The sequence below is a fragment of the Cydia fagiglandana genome, chromosome Z (genome assembly GCF_963556715.1).
Source record: "Cydia fagiglandana chromosome Z, ilCydFagi1.1, whole genome shotgun sequence".
In the NCBI taxonomy this organism is placed as follows: domain Eukaryota; kingdom Metazoa; phylum Arthropoda; class Insecta; order Lepidoptera; family Tortricidae; genus Cydia; species Cydia fagiglandana.
In genome coordinates, this window is record NC_085959.1 from 20,670,402 (window position 1) to 20,692,231 (window position 21,830).

Sequence of the window (21,830 nt, forward strand, 5' to 3'; positions counted from 1 at the left end):
GCCACTTGTTAACAACACCCCACATTTATCGACATCGATCATGTATTTTACCTATTACTAATTATACACTAACTCACGTTAAATGAAAGCTATGCCGAATCGACGTGATCGCGAACAAGTGTTAATTTGTTAATTTGGATGACGCATTTTAACATAGGAAACACTTTTTGTTAGTATGATAAAAAAATGAAGCAATGTAAATATTTTTTGCGTGATGGAACGGGCACAGATTATACTACCCCAGCCGTTACGACGGACCACATTGAAAAGCATTAATAGTACATTACTACAGAGGCTGGGAAGTAAGGGGGCCGAATGCATATAAGGGGGCCGAATGCATATAAGTAGACATTTTTGCAATTTGAAAAAATAAGCTACCCCAATCAAGCACTAAATGCATATACTTTTTTAAGTTTGTTACTCTTTACTTTGGAATTGGACTAAATCTAATAAAGTTTTCCCTGATAACTGGGTCCGCTGAGCCACTGTATATGTGGGTACAGTGGCTCAGGTACTGTTTTAGTATGTAGTAGTTATTGTAAAACATTAAACAGTGACGAAGTTGTGATAGGGACCTTGTTAAAGGTACCTATCATTTGTAAGAACGTTTGTTCTGCCCAGGCTAATTGGATTCATTATTAGTACTGAATTGACCCTAAAGCATAATAAACTGAAAAAAATAAATCGTAAGGTCCTATTGTAAGGAGTTCCTGACTCATCATAGTGTAACAGAATATCATAGAAGGTTATACAAAAGATTAGATCATGGCTTATCGATAAAAAGCTAGCCACTGCGTTCACAGCACATTAGTTGAAGTTGAAACACAAAGTAGAGGTCGACGTGTGTTGCGTTCACACTGGCAGCCCTGATGCACTTTAAAACTTTGCTCCTGCTGCCTGCTGCGTAATTAGCACTTAACAGAAGACGGGGTCACTGTCTATACTGCTATCTATTCCATCAACTCGATTATTGTCTTCATTTCAAGGACGTTTATAAGATTGAATGTTCAATAGCTATTTAAGCTTTTGTTTAAGTGTATGCTAAGCTTATGTTTGTAAGCAAAGCCTTATTTATTCTCTACGATGTAGTTTCAGTTTATCAATGTTAAAAGTCAATAACCTTAAGATTTAAGATTTTTATTAATTTATATACTAGCCAAGTGAGAACTATATTAATTATGTTACCTATAGATAGAAGGAACGCCCTTTAAAGTATTTGTTTACTATTTGTTACCACAGATGCATCTCTACTGAACGTCAATTCCTTTCTGACTTCGTGGCGGGAGCCGAGAGCACGGCCGGCGGGCGCCTGGCGCGCTGGCTGGCGCCCACCCCGCGGGTGGAGCCCGCCAAGTGCGAGCTGCGGGCACCCGCGACCCCGGTGCGCCCCGCCGCTCGGATCACGCTGCCCATACTTGTGCGAGACCAGTACGGAGAAAGTGTGGCGTCACCGGCTTTAAAAGTCGAGGTGTGTAATTGGTAACATTACATTCTTACATTTATGTGAAGGTACCTTTTTAATATCACGTTATGTTATTATTTTCCTTGTTCTATGCAGGCATTTTAGCAAGACAGTTTCACAATCTTCAGTTTTTTTAAACCAGATTGGAAACTATTATTGGGGAAGTTGAGATCATACTTATATTCTTGAAACTTGTGGAGCTCCGCAAAGAAATTCAACCCCAAGGAAATGGGTTTGTAACTTTTACGCGGTACAAGTCCTGGGTGCTTAGCCAACATGACAATCGTTAACGCTTCGTAGCGTTCCATATTAGTGCGACAGTGACGGTTGCGTTTCGTTCACTACGGAGTGTTAAACGATTGGCATATTTGCTACGGACCTTCAGCGGGACTAGCTCCTGTTTTTTAGGTATATGTACTTATATGATATATCGAATAGTTAACAAAACCCGTTTAAGTATTTTGTTAATGAACGTAATGTTTCGCTAAATCATTTTACACGGAACAATAATAATTGGACTTTAGTGCGAAATTAGTGATTGTTGGCAATATCGAGATCACACATTTATTACCTTCACCAGTGCGAATCAATTTAACGTGCTTGTTACTTACGGATTCTTAATCAATCTATCACGAAATTCACATGTGTCTGGTTTGTTTCCTACACTACAAGTTTCGTAGTTTAATAAAAGCATAAGTATCAACCTATATCTATACCTACTATATTTCTTACGTGTATATATATATATATATTTTAGATTGATATGTAAGCAATAATTCGTTTAAGGGCATAATCGGTACCATATTTTGTTTAGGAAAAGTAAAAAACTTGTAATACAATTAGGAACAAGTCGTCCAAACATTTTTTTTTATGTTTCACATCAAATAAATTTATCACTTTTTCGTTATGCATACTTTTATGTACATATTTTTATTTGATTACTTACTCGTTTCTGTAGTCAAGAATTTTTTATTTGACTAAGTAATAAATGAAAAGCTTGTAAAACATAAGCAGAATAGAAGATAATAAAATACTATAAAAATGTACTAAATACTTAATAGTAAAATTCTATTGCTGCTGTTGGTTTCGCTATAGGAATTTATTTAGCAGCAGACCTTCAGTCAGTCAAAGTTTAAGTCTTATTATTCAATTGAGTGACAAATGTTCAATGTAGGTTCAAACCAGAATCGTCGTCGTTGTTTGTTAAATCACCCAAGTCACATGCGATTGTTATGATTTAGTGGTTAACAGTTCATACGAATATTACGAAGTTTACTAGCAAACTATCCTTGAATCGTGGTGCGGCGAAGGAACTAACTACATATAGGTATAATGTAAAAATTGGGTATATGATAATGATAAGCTATCTGTTTTGGCAAATTTAATTTCTTTGATACAAAACAAAAACTTATCAATCTAATGATCAAGTAGAGTTCTACTTATGTGTGTAATTGGGTAGGTAAAGTTTTTTGAAGATAGGCAAATTATATTTTTTCCCGATAGTATTCATTATAGCGATCACGAAAATGCAGCTCTTTTATTTTTATATTATTTTATTGATTAAATATAATTTTTTAAATGATCGATATGACGTTTGTGAGGTGAAATGGCAGATTCGAGTAATTAATTCCTTTGCCGTAGTAAATGGGACGAGATAGAAAAAAAATCGATGTCAACTGTCAGTGTCATTCTTGGAAAATAACTTGCAAATTATTGGAAAATAATGGTCGGACGAAACATTTGTGTTTTCTTGTAATTGGATGTCGGTGTGATTTCTAGAATAAGTATTTTTAACGTCCCTAGCACGCTCAACACGGATATTTTGATAATGATAACGATTGCTTTCGACTACTTGGCACTGCTTCTTGGAGAACATTTTCATTAACGCCTTCACCACGAACGACTCTTGGACTGCTACACGAGTCATTTTGGATCTCAGTATCAACACAATAGATGGAGACGATCCCGGAAACGTTCGAATGGAAATAGAATATTACAGAGATGAACTCAAAGTGCGTCGTACCGTCTACAAGACAGTACAGACGTTACTTTCCAAATTCAGAGTATTTGAGCACACCAAAGTCTTTAACAGCGATTCGGTGCCAAGCTTTGAAGATATATTGGCCAAAATGGTAACTTATACGTTTGTGAGGACTATATAAACGCGATTGTTGTATTATACATACATAATGATTAATAGTCTTATAACTAGGTCGTTATTGGCTATTATATATGGGCTCGGCAAGGTGTTCACAATATCTGAACACGCACGCCCTGATAATAGAGGCGTGTTCAGATATTTATGAGCATCCTAGCTGCACCAATATATCTGATGGCGACTGTACTTTAGAAAACTTATAATATAAATCCAAAATAATATAATATAAATCCAGTAAATTTCGTTTCGTTTTATTTTATAAATCCACAAATTATTATCCTTAAGCATTAACATTACAACAGTATACAGGGTGATCAATCTAAATGGGTCAGTATGGAGAAGTCAGAAACTATAAGAGATAGCGAAATCTGTTCTTAGGAACCATGGCTCCAATTTTGGATTTAATAATAATGGCATTCAATTTTTTTTTAAATCTATCATACATAACCGGGATTCGAACATGGTCAATATTCTTGTTGTTTGTTTGTATGGAAACTTTTAAACGATGCGTGATAGGTGGGGGGTGCTCGACCAAATATCATAGAGGGCCCCGAGACAAAACAAAGTACATTAAAAAAAATCAAAATGGCCGACTTTTTTTTAATTTTTTCAAGTTGGTCCGAGCGCGCTGAGAATTGGCATGCGGCGAGCCTGAAGGCCCAAGATTACAATGTCATAAAAATATTTTTGGAAAAATCCAAAATGGCGGCGGACACGGGCAAAGACAAATTTCCAAGTAGGTTAAGCGAGCCTGAAGGGCGAGCTTCAGGCCGGGAGGCCGAAGGCCGACCCCGGTGGAGGGCCGAAGGCCCGAAGCCTCCACCCCGACGCCCAAAAAGCGACTCCCAATAGGAAAAGTGTTGGGTCGTGTTTAAGCTCCAACTTCCCCCTCTCGTGTGACGCTTCGGGCCTTCGGCCCTACGCAGAGCTCGGCCTTCGGCCTTCGCAAGCCTCGACGCTTCGCCGTGGGGCATTCGGCCCGCCGGCTTCGGTCATCAAGACAGTTGACTTGGTAGAACGCTTGGAAGCACCGAATTCACGCAGTTCGGCCTTCGGCTTCGCGTTTTGGGAGTAGGGGTGGAAGCTCAGGGCATTCGGCCTTCCACCGGGGTCGGCCTTCGGCCTCCCGGCATGAAGATCGCCCTTCGGGCTCGCTTAACCTTCTTGAAAATTTTACTTTTCCCGCTCGGACCAACTTGAAAAAATTAAAAAAAAAAGTCGGCCATTTTGATTTTTTTTTATGTACTTTGTTTTGTCTCGGGGCCCTCTGTGATATTTGGTCGAGCACCCCCCACCTATCACGCATCGTTTAAAAGTTGCCATACAAACAAACAACAAGAATATTGACCATGTTCGAATCCCGGTTATGTAAGATAGATTTGAAAAAAAAATTGAATGCCATTATTATTAAATCTAAAATCGAAGCCATGGTTCCTAAGAACAGATTTTGCTATCTCTCATAGTTTCTGACTTCTCCATACTGACCCATTTGGATTGATCACCCTGTATAGAATCACGCTGTGTGGCGTGCCCTTGAAGAGAGTTGAGAGGTTCAAATATGGTCAATATGGATAAGTATGTCTGTAGGGTAAATGTGCTTCACGTTGGGGCCTGTTTACATATTGATTAGTGTTGATTGCGGGTTTAATACATTTGCCACTATACACAAGTAGCAAGTGTATCAACTCGCAAAAATACTATATTTTTGCTTCCATTGAGGTATACATAGTAAGCACTATTCTCAAATTATGTGAGGAAATAAAACAAATTCAATTTAGTAAAGCGTATTTAATAGGGGTAAAGTGACGCGAATACAATTAAAAAAACAACGCATATTCTTAGTTTATATTAAATGTAGATGGCTTTTTAGTTTTCACTTGGTCACAGAAATACGCTAAAAACCACTTTCAGAGTAGGTGTTTCTTGCGTTTTGGCTGTCCTTCTTGTGTCCTTCCACAGCATGAGCATGTCGTAAGTCCTGTTGTATTTGTCCCTGGACTTAGCAGGAAGCTAGTTATTCATTATTAAGTTTGCTTCTGCTTTCAAATGAGGCGGTGTGCCGTCTATTCCAGGTCGTTTTCGTCACTTGAACTCATTTTGTTTATTACGAGTATTAAAATAACAAGCGGTAACTTATTGAGTATTGCACAACGAATAAACTTTGCCGCCTTTTATCTGCATATTTTTTTTTATTATATTACCATAGATACTAAGCACACGGTACGCGCATGCGTCAATCCGCGCGCACCGCGCAGCGCCCTTTCGCGGTGCTAAAGCGGTATCCAGACGGGACTGATCAAATCGGTCGATTTGATCAGAAATGAAATTGGCGTCAATCTCCAATTTTAGATTTATGGTGATATTAGAGCCATTTAAATTGAAAAAATGCCCCATAACGAAAATACTAGCCTCACAAATTGGTGTTCTTGTGTCCGCACCTCATTTTATCGGTCATTATCGGCAGTTGAATTCGGCGAGCCAAATTGGCGTTTGCGCCCGTACGTCCCGATTCGATCGGGCAATTTAATCAGATTGGCGAAAAATTGACTAATCTGGATACGCCTTAAGCAACATCGAGTTCACGATAATTTGACATATAATAATAATAGATTTTTAGCATAAGTTGCATTTCATAAAACTTAACCCAAATCATTTGTACATTTTCAAGTCAAAGATAAAGACATGTTGGTTTTAAAATTTTAATAAGTATAGACCATAACATTGTCATGATCTTGTAACATAGTTAAAATAAGAGAGTCTCCCATTTTCATTTTATTGCATTTTTTATAAAATGTCTTTAGATTCTTGGGATATCTTGGTCCTAATTCGATTGCTCTTTTTTATGGAAATAATTATATCCTTCAGATTCACAGGATGCTCGAGGCTTAGCCGAATAACACTGCAAGGAAGTATGTCATGGCTCAATGGTTCTAATTAGCCATCAGTATAATACCGCCAATGAATGTTTACATCAACCTGAAAATAAGAACAACATTCATAACATGAGGATAACCACACAAAACTAACAGATGGTTGAAATTGTTAGAAAAAATTAGACCGATTTCTTGTTTACGAACTTAACAGCTCATGGCAATTTAATAATAAAAATCAAAACACAAGTGAAGAAAGTTTTATGTACCTATGTATTTCACGGATACGTACTCCTGTACGGCCATTGCTCCTCTAATTCAACGGCATTGTGCCTATCACTGTTATGATAATAATTTCAAATTTGTAGAATCTGCTCGCAATCTCGTATGAACTCGCTTATTTTTCTTGCAAAACTCTGTCCAAGGGTCAGCGTAGGGGCCGTCGTGTAGGGGTGGGGAAGAAAACGTTGTCCAATAATTTATGCAGTGCCAAGTTATCGAAAGTAAATTCAATCTTTGTCCAAATACGCGCAGATGTCGTGGGGAATCAGAAGTCCGTGGGTCGTGTTGAGGTCGCCGAAAATCTCAATGATAACATTAATAGCAAATCGCAAGGTAACATGAGGCTTGTCCGTTATTTTTCGGGAATGAGAGCTAAGTGACACTGACAGTTGACATCGTTTTTTTTTCTATCCCGTCCCATTTACTACGCGCCAAGGAATTAATTACTGGAATCTGCCATTTCACCTCACAAACGTCATATCGATCATTTAAAAAATTATATTTAATCAATAAAATGATATAAAAATAAAAGAGCTGCATTTCCGTGATCGCTATAATGAATACTATCGGGAAAAAATATAATTTGCCTATCTTCAAAAAACTTTACCTACCCAATTGATTAATCAGGTTGTGGTGCAACGCCTAGAGGATTTGGGGGGTCGTCAGAGTAGAGCGGTCGCATCGTCAGTCGGCGGCGAGGGTCGGCGGGGAGTGCCTGACGTGCCCTATCTGCCCACCGTGCGCGACACCATGTGCTTCCATGCCATCACCATGATGAAGGTTCATCCTCCCTTGCAATCTATATTTTGAAAACAAAATAATAGCATGACGGCATAACGCTTATGCTTATATCCATATAGCTTGTGAGATATAATTTATTTATATATTTTGACGTCAACACCCAGGCATACCAGAACTACTCTTTTGAGGAGCTACGCGTAGCCAGTGGAGCGTGGGGTGGCGGCGGCGACGGCAGCGGCGGCTGGAGCGCGTGGGGCTCGGCGGGCGGCGCGCGCGTGCCGGCCGAGCGGCTGCCGGTGCGCGCGCAGCCCGACGGCTCGTACGCCGCCGCCTGGACGCCGCGCGCGCCCGGGGCCTACCAGCTACGGTGCACCCTCGACGAACTACCCGCACCGCAGGTTACTTCATGCACTAACTGTGGACCTTACACATAAGCTGCTGGTGTAAATATTATTGGATAGTCCACCTGAATTACCCTAGGTCTTGTCTCTTATCTTACATTACACCTTTCGTCCGTTATTTTTGGCTCCTTAACTAAGTTTAAGTAAGTAGCTTTTTGTCTCCGTTTTAATTAACCCTTCGTATGTCTTAGCACTGATCAGTGCTAACAAATTTGAAACTATTGTATTAAACAATGGATTTTTTTATTCATGCGCACTGATCAATGCTTAGACATATGAAGGGTTAAAACTATATCACAGGCACAAATTTTTATGAGATTTTTTAACAGGAGTTGACCATAGAAGTGGTGGAGAGCAGCATGGAAGGGCGGGGCGAGCGCGGGGCGGGCGACGAGGCTGCGTCTCCCCCGGCGCGGCTGCGTCGTTTCGCGGCGCGGTACAGCGCGGGCCTGCGCGTGCGCGCCAGCCCCAGCCTGCAGGCCGAGGAGCTGGGCCGCGTACCGCCTGGAACCACAGTCGCCTGCGTCGAAGAGGTCCATACTTTTACCTTCCAAACATATCTTCAGGCTGAGTTCACAACGCTCAATTTTAACCATATCACAAAAAAACGACTTATTAGCGGTCAGGCGTTCACTTTTATCAAAAGCTACACTAGTTCTGAATCCTACTTGTAGAATGGAAAAACTTCTTGCCTCCTTTTAGAAGTGCAGTTGTTTTGAGGCTAAATTTTATGTTCTGTAATTTATTAAACCCTTATTCTAATTTAATAAATATAATTTTGATAGATTGCTCCCATTTTCATCATAATTAGTTCTGATGATGGGATCCATGAGATCCATTCCATGATCCATTTATCAACAAATGCTTAACGACACGTGTTTCACGTTTGGCGATATTGATCAGCAAGTTATGTTTTTAAGAAACATTTTTATCAAGGTCATGGTCTGATGATGGTTTCCATGAGGAATTGAGGGAACTCCAGAAGTCTTATTATAAGCATCTTTATAGCGATTTTTGTTTTCATCTGAAAACCAAGCATTTACATTTAAGTAGTACGCTTTGGTAAAATGGAATTGGAACTGCTCTGACGACCAGTATGGAACTCCTGCACGACAACTATTGTAGATCTCAGGCCAAATTGTAATTTTTAAGAAATGCAAAATGGTAGGAAATAATATGAATGGCACTCCTAACAGGTTTGTCAAGTCGTTTTTCTCCTTCTAAATATTACGTTCCAGACGTTGCATGTGTCCCGAGAAGACTTCTTGAATCGTAGTACGTAGTAAATAGAAATGAGTTCGATTAGAGGCAAAATACGATAAAACACATGGATTATCTAGGCGTACGATAAGATTGCGTATATGTACTATCTAGTCGTACGTTACGATTGTATCCGTGTAAGGAAATGTGAATGAAGAATGTCGGTGCAGGTGGTGAACAAGGACGGCACCTGGGTGCGGCTGGGGGCCGAGTCGGTGCGCGCGCACGCGGACGGCGGCGCCGGCGTGGCGTGGTGTCTGCAGCACCACCGCCACCTCGACCGCGCGCTGCTGCTGCCCGTCGACGCCACCTCGCCGCCGCAGGTATCGAGCCGTCTATAAACTCTGAGGGCCGATTTTTGAAATTCGACCACTAATTTCGTGTATTTCGTTAAATGATATCTCCACTACTAGGCGTTTAAATTCTACTATTAGAACTGATATCGAGTGGGCAATACCACTAGATCCCAAATTTCGATCGCTCGGATTTCAAAAATTAGCATTTTGCCGGTTTTCCGCCGAATTTCGAGAGACGATATCGAGCGATCGAATTTAAAAAATCGGCCCACTGCTCTACACAGCAAAATGACTGGGAGCCGTATGATTCCGTAGACGAATCAAATCAAATACACACATAAGCGTATTTACAATTAATGAGCCTCTAAAAATAATTCCGAGTATTTCTCGGAACTCTGGTGTCACACGGATCCGTCACCTTTAGTGTGTTCATTTATAGACGGAAAATGCGTTTTAATTCTTATTGTCTAATTTGTATGATTCATTAGGTACCACTTATAATGTAGACAAGTAATAATTTTATTGCTGGGTAGGTCTAAGTAAGTTATTATCATAACTAAAATTCTACAAATTTATTCATATATATCTAGCGAATACACACAGCCGTCGAGCTTGGCTAATAAACCAGTTAACTATATATCAAAGCCTCTTTTTTGAGTAGTCTTGATCCTGACTGCACGGCGGCTACTATATTGCAGATTATAATTTTGGCATTACGCAACGAGCAACTGCATTACTGATAGCCTGATATAGGAAATTACATTAATTACAGCGAGATTAAGCCTCAGAATGTCGATCCCGATATAAACAAACAAATCAGATGTTCGCTCAACGTACATTTAAACAAAGAAACCATTTGCCTCGATTGAAATGAAAGTGAATCATAACAAAATCGGGGTACTTGTAAGTGTACGTGAACTGTTTGTTTTCAGTCGGAGTACACGGGCATATGGAGCGGCTACGGCGACGCTCAGGGCGACATGCAATCGTGGACGCACGAGGACGACATTGACATTGGACTTAACGGTAATACCTGTTGCTCACTCGCATGTCCCTTTTATGACTCTACTCGGTAGTCAACTTTTAAATGTCATCGAATATTTACTTACTAATACTCATTATGTTAATATTTGCAGATATTAATAGCATTGATGAGCGGAGGTTTCCGTTCTCCGTCCAATGTGATATGGCCAATGATGTAAGTGGATTTGAGTTTTATATACCGCATACATTTTCTAATAGCTGTTATAATACAACAATACCTAGGGACACATAAATACATTACTTCATTTTATTACCTACGAGTATCACATAATATATTAATTGCGAAGCTTGTTACAATCATTACCATAAGTAAATAAATTTTTCATCATACAATTCATCTGTGACTACTGTACGACTTCCCTTGATAGTTTATTTCATACTTCTTGTCATATTGATCATAGTAATCAAATGTAAATGTTTATTATTCGCAGAGTGATAGCAGTACTAGTCATTTTGTATTTGGGCTGGAACCCAGCAAACGCGGCAGAATTTATCGAAACGAATCCATCGCCATCCCAACGCCAAGGTAAGTAAACTATGCCGCTGCATAGTGCTAAACACTAACCCCCTTATTCATAAACGTTTACTAAAGTTGACAAGCCGATAATAATCGTTTGTCTCTTTCCATCATGCCAATACGTCGGAAAGGCACAAACGATTAATATCGACTTGTCAACTTTAGTAAACGTTTATGAATAAGGGGGTAAGTGTTGCATGCGATCACAATCAATAAACTTTTTTCGATTTAATCTACTATTTATAATGAATATTGAAATAAGTGTCGTCATTTGTTGGTAGAAGAACGCAGCGGCGCAGCAATGGTAACAGCGACGAGTGGTGGTCGCCCGTGAGACAGCGCTCCAGCGACAATATTCGGGACGTCAACCCAATTCAGGAGGTTGGTTGCCATACCATTATTTCTGCCTGCACTTCGGTAGTTCTACTATTGGGGTGCAAGCTGCTCTAGGCTATGGTTTGGCGTTTTTTCGCCAAGATGTTCCTTTGGTCGCATTTTGATGGCCTCCTCTGATCAGCTTTATGTTAATATACACGAATAATAAGTGGATAAATTCAACTTACAAAATTTACAAATAAATAAATGTACATTACACTACAAGCATATACGGGGCGAAGCTATGTAATAGTATGTAAAAACAAAATCGATAAAATTACTCTCAATCTAAACTTCTGTGTTAGGTAATGAGTTTTAAACATCCAATTAGGCTTTTATACCTACACTTATAATTACTTGGCGAATCTCAGAAAACCACAACTAGCACATTATACTTTAACGTGGTTTGTTTTCTCTTTAAATGTTATTTGAATGTTGTGTAAAAACGTTACATGTTTTTGGTTAGGTAGACAAGTTAAGAGTTTATCTGAATTTTAGATATCTATCATGGCGCAAAGCGTATGAAAGGTAGGTTCTAATATTTAGGAGTTACAGTTATGTTGCCTGCAACGTTATCTGTGGTCTATTCGGCGAAGATTGCCACCATGTGGCGGCCTATCTGAGTCAGCGGTAGCGCCGTAAATAGGTCTGCAATGATTCACCATGAATGCACTTAAATAGAGTTATTCGTTTGTTGTCATATCATGTTCTTTACTAAGTTATAATTCCTTTTCCCTAGGTAATCAGTGTAATAAACTGTGTCACTGCTGAATGGTCATTCCTCGGATTATGAAATACTTGGGCAAGATAAAACAGCTTAATAATATCGAGAGATCGATTATGTAATTGACGGAAATGGCGACGAATAGTATGTATGCAGAACTGTTTGAAATAAATATGTATTTAAAATTGACATTCAATATTAAAGGGAGGGGCTTTTTGCCATTTATAATATCTTTTTATACTCTTTCCCATGACATTATTTTGTCCTCCAGTTAATCACCACTTACAACAACCGTATACCAATGGCAATTTATTACTCTTGCGCAATAATTGCAATGAAGTACAAGTTGGAACTAGTTTTCTTATTTGATGTAGTATAACAACCATAGGGTTGTTATACGTGGTGGGGTGGAATGGATAGCGAATTCCGTTTTTCTGAGACGGTATTGTATTATTGCAGACGGAGATAGGAATGGAGCCGGACACTCGCGCTGGCGGCGGCCGGCTGGCGCAGACGGGCACGCAGACGTCGCCCGAGAGCGTCGGCGACACCGTCGCCACATTGCACCTCTACATCGGGCCCAAGCCGGTATGATTATTTCAGCCTATTGACGTGCTTGCAGACGAGGCGCAGAGATATACTTAAATGATAATTACCCGTATCTTTTCCTATTCATTATTACACTATGTGCGTATAATTTGACGTATGTTTTATCTTAGGACGAGAACATAAGTCCCAAAAGTGTAGCCCGTGAACGCATAGCGACGCGGTCGCGGGCCTACAAGCGGAGTTCGTCGCCGCCGCCGCTCCCCGCGCGCGCCGCCCCCGCGCCGCCGCCGCCGCGCAAGCACGCCCTCAGCCCTACGCAGGCCGAGTGTCTGCGAGCGATATTCGCTGCACTGCTGTGGCATGAAGGTACCTGGCTCATCCTTATCCTCGACTCGATGAAACAATAGCATCTGTGGAAGTGACTAAAATATAAGAGTGGTGGTATTTCCCTAGCTCAACAGACGTTGATTCCAATATTTATTTGCACGTGCATCGTACAACATTTTACAGTACATATATGGCCCGTTGTATAGTCCGTTGAACTTGGAACCAATAGGGTGCGTTTCGACCAGAGAGAGGTGTTTCGAGAGAATATCCTAGCATGGCTATGTATTTATCTGTGACGATATATAAGTATAGTCGTATCGTAATGATGTTGACATATAATATTCATAATATATTCACCAGGCATAGTGCACGACGCGATCGCGTGCGCGGCGTTCCTGAAGTTCCACCCGCAGCTGCCGAAGCAGGGTGCGCGCGTCGTCACCCGCGCGCCGCACGACCTCTCCGTGTCTCGCCCTCAACGGCATTCCGTTGAAGTCTCCACTAACGCTGGTACATTTTACAGAACCTTACAGTTAGTGCTAAAGGTACGGCGAGCAAGCACGGAGAATTTACCTTTACGGCCGGCTTCAGACCAACATACCTCTCAAAGTTGCTGCTGGCTGACCCGCGGCTTTGCTTGCTGCTTAGCGACTTAAACGACTGAGCAGATCTTGATTTTTAATCGGCTCCTAAAGGAGTAATAAATAAATATCGATTTATAAATCGAGGTCAAAAAATATTAAAGGGGCTTTTTGAACTTCCACTCGGGCGAAAATAGATCTAGAATTATTTTCTGTTTAGTTATTTAAAATGTATCGCATATTACAGGCCAGTATTTGCGAATGAACCCCGCAACGCTGGAAACCCTAACGCGGTCCGGCGTGGAGGCGAGCGCTAGCCGAGCTCGGCGGAGCGATGTCGACGTCACGATACGCGAGGAGGACTCGCAGGCTCAAGGCGATACAAGTTAGTATATGTAACATTACTATGTCAATGTTTCGTAAGTTGCTGTAGGTTTTCTGAAGATTTGCAGGTATGAGAGTGTTTTTTTCTATAACAAATGGTCAAAAATATGCACAGAAAAATAATCGCCTGCTTTAAATGCCGAAAAGAAAGTCGCAACACGGGAAATAAAATGCGTTTGTTCGGGACCGCCCGTGGTATGCTCCTGTAGATGACAAGCCTATCGTCTTTAGTATTAATTACCTGGCTGTACGCTGTGATAACAGTGAATGCATTACAGACAGCAGCAACTCGCCGTCCGTAGTAAACGTGCTGCCGCCGGCGCTGCGGGCGCTGGTCGCGTTGTGGGACGCGCTCTACGACGCCGACCAACTCTCTGCTGCCACTGACAAGTAACTTGAACGCATGCACATTAAAACATTCACTTATTTACTTTTGGTTTTGATATACAAACAAAATTACATAGTTATTTGATGTGGCCCCTGAGCGATACGTTGCCGAATTTTATTACGTATATTCAATGCATGTTGTAACGTATTTAGGCGGTATTTAGTATCATTAGCACATGAGACGGGACTGCACGCTTAACTAAATAATTAGCTATGTTTTATTTGTTTTAGACATCAGAAAGAAAGTGCTGAAAAGAATGAAAACGAGCTGATTTCAAGAACGTTCACTTCACTTCGCAAAAAAAGGGATTGGAAGTCGGCGCCTGTTTATAAAACTCCTTATTCAGGTATGTGTGTTCATATTGTAAATTCCAAATAGCATTCACATATTAAGGTAAACGTCCCAGTGTTCGACTTGTTATTGCCCAATAGCTAGCGCCTCTCTTCTCATAGACAACATGTCATAATTTGACAGTCTCGAGCATTCGGACGTCTACCTTAGTGTAGGGTAAGTTAAAAATAAATTTGATTAAGTAGGTATTTAAAGGAAACACTCTCGTGCTAAGTGTAGGCTTAGCACGTCATCGCGCCAGTATCTCGCCCGTAACATAGACTAACCTATCCATTTTTAATTAATACAGTTAGGGCCAGTTGCACCATTCACTAATCCGGAGTTAACCGATTAAACCTGGAGTTACCATGGTTACCAGTACAATTTCACACTGGGTTAACGGTTTAACTGCTTAACCCCGGGTTAGTGGGATGGTGCAAGTGGGCCTTGGAAAAATACCAGACATTGTCGCGGCGCTCTCGCGCTGAAGCCACTGTAACCTTATTATATACAGGGTGATTCATGAGACGTGAGCAGGACTAATCCTGCACACTCAGTAGCTGATAATTGATCGATCACCGTCGTATTTAGATGAAACAACCACACTTTATCCTTTTTTAACTTTTTGGCGAGGGCAAATTTAATTCTCTACGATCATGGTCACCCTACAAGACCTAATTAATAAACATAAAACCTCTTTAACCGTAATGACAGCATTATGATTACGAAGATAATAAACTGTCAAACTTGAGTGAGATACGAGTTTTCAAAAGTAACCAGACCGTGATGACATTCAATTTGACACAGAATATCGGTAGTTTAGTATTCTAATTGTAGGGTGTCCATGCATGTCGTAAATAAATTAATAACTTTTTTTTTCATCACGACTAGAAAATTAACGTTAACCTCACTAATACTGATACGAAACAGTTGCTTATTATTTACGAAATGCGCAGTGTTAGTCCTGCTCACGTCTCCTGAATCACCCTGTATAGACGAATGACGAATGTGTTTTTGCAGTGAAGTGCGAGTTGTGCGGCGGGGTGAGCGTGCCGCCGCCGCTGGCCGCGCACATGCGGCACGCGCACCCCGGCTGCCGCGCCGCCAGCGCGCGCGGCTTTGACCGCGCCGGCGTCTACCGCCGCGCCGACCCGCCCGCGCCCAACGACGCGCCGCCCGCGCTCTGCGGGCAGCTCGCACAAGGTACGCACTCTACGGTTGCGGTATACAGTACTCAATATTGACGCAACTTGAATTCCTAATGATACATTATTAAGGGTTAGTAGCTCATTTTCATTAAACAATTGATTTCTACCTTTAATCTATCCGTTCAGTGTACCGAAAATGTGTCGAAAGCGTCTCTGTGCGTCTGTTCCGTGTATAAAAACAGGTAATTATTTAATTTGTTATTACAGCTTACCAACTTTGGTACATATACTGCGAGAAATGTCGTGACAAAGCGCTGAAAGCAGTTTCGTCGGTGAAGCAGTCGAAGACCAAGTCAGTGTCAGACGTGTGCTACGAGCGAGGCAGTGACGCGCCGGAGGTGGACCACCAGATCATGAAGGACAACGCCATGTTTCTGCTCGATTTAGCACCCTTGACTAACTCGGGTATGTATTTATTAACGAAAAACAAAACTGATAAATATTTGAGTCACTTGAAAGATATTTGAACAAGATTTTTAGTATTTAGTGTCATTGTAAAACTCCTCGTAAATGTTCACACGTACTTGTAAACGTTTAATCTCTTGTCTTTGTATGATAAGGATCCTGACCGAATTCTTAGCCATTTTCTTTCATTTATTTCGAGAAAGATTTTTTCTGCTCTATAGCGGAAGCAGTTATAAAGTTGACCCAAAAATTTTTTATTAAGCTATGAGCTTCATCACATATGTTCCTTGAGTAATTCTAAGCATTTCAAGCCTGGGAGGCAATAAGAAATGTGTGTCTACTCGGATTTGTAATGGATTCAAACTTTCAACCCCTTTTTAACCCTGTTAGGGGATGAATTTTACAAAACGCTGAAATTACTTTTCCTGTCTTTTAATAATATCCCCAAATACAAAGATTCAAGTCCCGCGTTCGAAAATTTTTTTGATATCCATACAAACTTTCAACTCCTTTTTCACCACCTTAGGGGATGAATTTTCAAAAACGCTGAAATTAGTTTTCTTGTATTTTAATAATATATCGTTTTACGAAGTTTCAAATTCCTAGCTTAAAATAAAACTTGAACCCCATACAGCTGATTTAACTTTCATCCCCTTTTTAACCCCCTTAGGGGTTGAATTTCTCAAAATCGCTTCTTATCTCTTGTACACTTTATAAATGTAATCTAGTGTGCAAATTTCAACTTTCTATCTTTTGTAGTTTCGGCTCCGCGTAGCAAAAATCTCCAACCAAATTTTTCACCTTTTTACGTTTTTCTTGTAAAATTACTATGAAATTGAAAAAACAAATATCAGCAATGAATTCTACGTCTTTGGTTTATACGAAAATGATACCAAACTTGCCCTAGTACCCACCAGGATCAGAGTAGATTTTTTTTAAAGATGACGGATGGCGGCCGTCTTTGTACCCCACCCTCCCCCCCGCTTCAGGCTAGAAATGCTTAGAATTACTCAAATATCAGATGTGATGAAGCTCATAGCTTAATAAAAATTTTTTGGGTCATGTATGGCAGCGTTACATAACTGACTCCAGTACTATACGGCACAAGCGACACGATTATAGTCATTTATAGTATATATAGTTTATCGTTTAGTTTAGCTCTATATAGTTTTTCGGTGAAGGAAAACATCGTGAGGAAACCTGCATACATCTGCGAAGAAATTCAAAGGTGTATGTGAAGTCCCCAATCCGCATTGGGCTAGCGTGGGGACTATAGCCCAAGCCCTCTCGCGCATCAGAGGAGGCCTGTGCTCAGCAGTGGGACGTATATAGGCTGAAATGATGATGATGATGATGATGATACGGCACAACCTAGGTTTTATTGACTTAACCAACGATTTTTGACCAACACACACATAATTATCATAGTCACACACGTAATGTAGTCTGATATTATTTGTTTATTACGGACTAAAATCGGTTGCGTAATGTGTGTATGAATTAAATCGTTTTTAGAGTCCCTCTCGGCGTCGCCCTGGCACGAGTCGGCGGGGCGCAGCCCCCCGACGCCGCCCAGCAGCATGTGGCAGCCGGCGCCCCCGTTCCAGTGCCTGGCCGCGCTGGGCGCCGCGCCCAAGACCAACGCCACCGTAGACACCGCCAAGTATCACTCCCTGGGACGCCCTCCACCGCCGACAATCGCCCCAACGGTTAGCTGATTTATACTACATATTTGTACAAGTCTTAAATTAATTACTCACTGCATCAAGTCTCACGATCTTGGCACGAGTAGACGTGGGCTGTACTGCGCAGAATCTCTTAACCCCTTATTCGCAAAAGATTATCAACGCCATTTTTGACTTCACATTCGTGAATTACTTACCTAGAGAATCATTCAAACTGCGCCGTTTCAGTGTTTTATTAGATATGAATGATCAAAGTTTATTATATTCTTTTTATTCATTTTCCTTTATTTTTATTGGCACCTTAAATGATTTTATATACTGAATTCGTTATACTAATATATTTACTAACTGCATGTCTCTTGAGATTAACCATAGCTACTTCTCAATCATTATACCTATGTAGAGTTCTAGAAACTTCACGCACATAACTTCATTAATGTAATGTTTGGAATTGCAGAACGGTCCATACGGCGGCGAGGGTCTGGCGGGCGGGCAGTGGCCGCGCGTGCACCGCTCCGTGTCGATGGGGCAGGCCAGCGGCCGCGACCTGGCGCACGCCGCACCGCTCGCCCGCCACGAGCGCTCCACGCACCATGACAGCCTCTCCGGTAACCTGAAACCTATGATGTGCTTTCTCAGTACGCTGAATAAGGCACATTGACACAGAATTAGTACATTATTGTCGGGGCTCGGAAGTAGCTACTTGCAGGCTGAGGATTCGTTTTAAACGGACGACCATGGGAGTCCGTTTAATTGAATCCGAAGCCAGCAAGTAGCCTTCCAGCTGAGTCATATATAGTGCTTTTCTCAAAAATGGTGCAAGAAATATAAATATCGCAGAAATATTATACAAAAGCAACTTCCTTACGTATATATTTTCACAGAAAAAAGCCCTTGCCGCCTTTTTATTTTTTTTACTAAAAAATAGAAGTGTATTTTTCTGCCGAAAATACGCCAACCTATTTGAGACAGCTAAATAGTCGCGGTACTAATCATCTGTTTGGCTGTTTAATGGGCCTGTGCCTTCATTTCATATGGCCATTTCAACTTTTAAAAAGTTTGGAACTCGACAAATAATGGAATTTGTATGCAACATTGTAGTCCCAAAATCGAGACTGCAATGTTTTTAACTTTTTAATTTTTGACTGACCATAAACTACGCGCTTCGCGACCTATTTTTTAGACGGCAAAGTCGACTTCGCCGTCCATTTTTGAGAAATAGTACATTATTGCAGAGGCCGGGAAAGGGCAATTCGTGGATGAGTTTCGATTTTGTCGGACGACGCGAAGCGGAGTCCGACAAAGAAGACGAATCCACGAATTGCTATTCCTGCCGAGGCATATATAGTGCTTTTCTCCAAACATGCGAGGAAATAAGCTAAAATAATTATTATTTAAGCATCAAGCATCACTCAAATCAAACCTTCACATCCAAAATGTCAAAAACAATTTCCCTCTTTAATTAATTTTTAAAAGTTAAAGGCACAAACTTATTCTGCCATTCAGTACCATTCAATATTCGTTCATTCAATATAATTGCGCAATATAGTTTGTCAAACCAACTTTTCAGTCAGTAAGAACCAGGAAAACTACACCCATCCTTTTCTTTTGGGTGCTAGTACTAGTGTAAGACAAAGATAGTATGATTCTCTTTGTCTATGTTTGAAATGAGAAAGTCCTTTGACAAACTATGTAAGCTTTATGAACACGGATGAGATTTAAAAAAAATATAAAAATAATCTTTGATTTTATTAAGCAGTATTCGCACGATCATACACGTGAAATGATAGCTGATCGGATCGTGTAGAAGCGGCTCGCGGCAATAATAATTGGCTGTTTGCGTTTTTTATTATTAAAAAGTAAAAAACAATACAGTAATAAGTTATTACTGTAGTGTTTTTTTACTTCCCGTCCGCTAGAACAGGACAGCGATAGTTTGATGTTTTTTAGTTAGAGTTTGACATTAACGAAGAACTTCCCGTACTATTTTTGCTACAGTAAGGTGAACATTTCCGAGCATATTGGAGAAAAGTATATTTTCCTATTAGTCAATCAGTTACTTTTTTAGAACTGGCCAAACTACTTTTATGTTTCTATCCGATTTATTAAATAGAACTTGTGTTAAAAAATAAATCCTATCTGTGTTTTTCTAATAGTTATCTTGTGCTTTATTTCATGCATGGTGTACTTATAATAATTTATTTCTATTACAGTATAATACCCTATAGATAGTAGTACCACGCACAGAATTCTAACTGTCCAACAAAAAAGCGAAAGATCACGAATAACATTGTTTCTGTTTTTGTTTTTTTGTTGTACTTAGTAGAATTAGAGTCTAATTATCAGGCGCATTTCATGATTGCTCCAAGCGGTCCCGAGCCGAGCTTTATACTGCAATACTGGTATTCATATGTATACTTACTAATGATCTTGATTATCATTTTTACAACCCATCCAGGCGCGGGTTCATCTCTCCTGGCCCAACCGAGCGCTGCCCTCCAAAAGTTAGTCGGTTGCGGCGAATGGACTGGCGAGGGCTGCGGCGTGTCGGCTTTTGAACCGCCTCGGATAGACCCCGAAGCGCTCATGCGGAGCCCGGTGCTGTCGTTTGTGCTCGCCAACCGCAACCTGCACTCCTACAGGCAGAAAATGGATGCTGCCGTTAGAATAAATACCGTTAGACAATATGCTTTTGAGGTAAACATAATTATCAATTGATTTGTTTTTTTATTTCAGCAAGGTCAACTTATAATCAGGTCATAAGTTGTGTCACAAAGATTTTTACTGATTAAAAAGTTATAGACTATTATTCATATACTTATATGGGTTAAAAGGTTATTAAATGCTGAATTACTTACAATATAATTTAACGAAATTTGATTGCTCAATTTTGCATAATTCTATGTAATATTTAGAAAAAAGTTATAAAAAAAAACATACAAAATATTCGCGGCATGTTCAAGGTAATTTTGATCCCGAATTATTTATTTTTCTTTTTTGCAAGGTTGTATCTTCCATAAAATAAAACCTGGGACTTTTATCTTTCTTCAGATATATGTATAATTCATTTGTATTGGACTGCGAATTTTACAGGCGTTAAATTGGCTACTGAGGTCTTCGACGCAGCCTACCTGCGTACACGACGTCATGTGGTGGTTTTGTACTGCTCTCGATAAATACGCTAGAATCGTTCCCCCGCCACTGGCGTTAGAAGATAATAAAGAGGTAAGTACTTTCGCTTCAAGCGACTAATCAATTCTTATATAGATAATTGAAACTGATAGTTATCGTATTTAATTTGAAATTGTGAGTTCCACGCTTAAATAAATTAGGCTTACAAATACTTTATATTATATGTATGTATGATTTATAGCTTAAACTATTCATGCTTGGTTGATTTGGCTTTATGGTGTCTTACACACATATTCGTTTATTTACTGGGTATCTATGAGGCAGGCCGGGGTTTAACGAAGGCTCTGAATGGAATTATCAGTTATAATGTTGGTTGCATCAGGCCGGTGGCGCCGAGGTAACGCGCACGGCGGCGGCGGCGACGGCGTCGGCGTGCGCGCTGTGCCCGGGCGGGAGGGCGGCGCGCGGCGCACGCGCTGCGCTGCACGGGTTCTTGGGCTCGGTGAGCGCGCTCGCGCCCGCGCTGCCGCCGGCCAGCGCCGCCTCTCTGCAGGCTGTGCGGTGCTGGGCGCTGCACTACTCGCCGCATGACAGAGCGTTCCTACACAGGTGAAATTACTACATATTATACCTACTCTGATGTTTAACTGACCTGTTGTAATAACATATTTAATACGTCAACTAGTAATAAAAAAGTCGAAACTAATTTTA

General features: G+C 40.6%; 1 protein-coding gene across 1 annotated transcript in view; it reads left to right on the forward strand.

Annotated features, from left to right (window-relative positions):
* LOC134678949 (E3 ubiquitin-protein ligase MYCBP2) overlaps positions 1 to 21,830 on the forward strand; it is a 94,936-nt gene that overhangs the window by 60,252 nt on the left and 12,854 nt on the right. The window contains exons 35-56 of the mRNA XM_063537705.1: positions 1,240 to 1,468; positions 7,400 to 7,552; positions 7,678 to 7,911; positions 8,244 to 8,447; positions 9,345 to 9,497; positions 10,403 to 10,496; positions 10,607 to 10,668; positions 10,946 to 11,040; positions 11,313 to 11,412; positions 12,590 to 12,718; positions 12,850 to 13,045; positions 13,367 to 13,516; positions 13,835 to 13,972; positions 14,250 to 14,361; positions 14,590 to 14,705; positions 15,710 to 15,892; positions 16,105 to 16,302; positions 17,818 to 18,011; positions 18,445 to 18,595; positions 20,446 to 20,684; positions 21,081 to 21,212; positions 21,502 to 21,728. Of these exons, the coding sequence (XP_063393775.1) occupies positions 1,240 to 1,468; positions 7,400 to 7,552; positions 7,678 to 7,911; positions 8,244 to 8,447; positions 9,345 to 9,497; positions 10,403 to 10,496; positions 10,607 to 10,668; positions 10,946 to 11,040; positions 11,313 to 11,412; positions 12,590 to 12,718; positions 12,850 to 13,045; positions 13,367 to 13,516; positions 13,835 to 13,972; positions 14,250 to 14,361; positions 14,590 to 14,705; positions 15,710 to 15,892; positions 16,105 to 16,302; positions 17,818 to 18,011; positions 18,445 to 18,595; positions 20,446 to 20,684; positions 21,081 to 21,212; positions 21,502 to 21,728 (3,489 nt within the window). The remainder of the gene's footprint in view (positions 1 to 1,239; positions 1,469 to 7,399; positions 7,553 to 7,677; positions 7,912 to 8,243; positions 8,448 to 9,344; positions 9,498 to 10,402; positions 10,497 to 10,606; positions 10,669 to 10,945; positions 11,041 to 11,312; positions 11,413 to 12,589; positions 12,719 to 12,849; positions 13,046 to 13,366; positions 13,517 to 13,834; positions 13,973 to 14,249; positions 14,362 to 14,589; positions 14,706 to 15,709; positions 15,893 to 16,104; positions 16,303 to 17,817; positions 18,012 to 18,444; positions 18,596 to 20,445; positions 20,685 to 21,080; positions 21,213 to 21,501; positions 21,729 to 21,830) is intronic.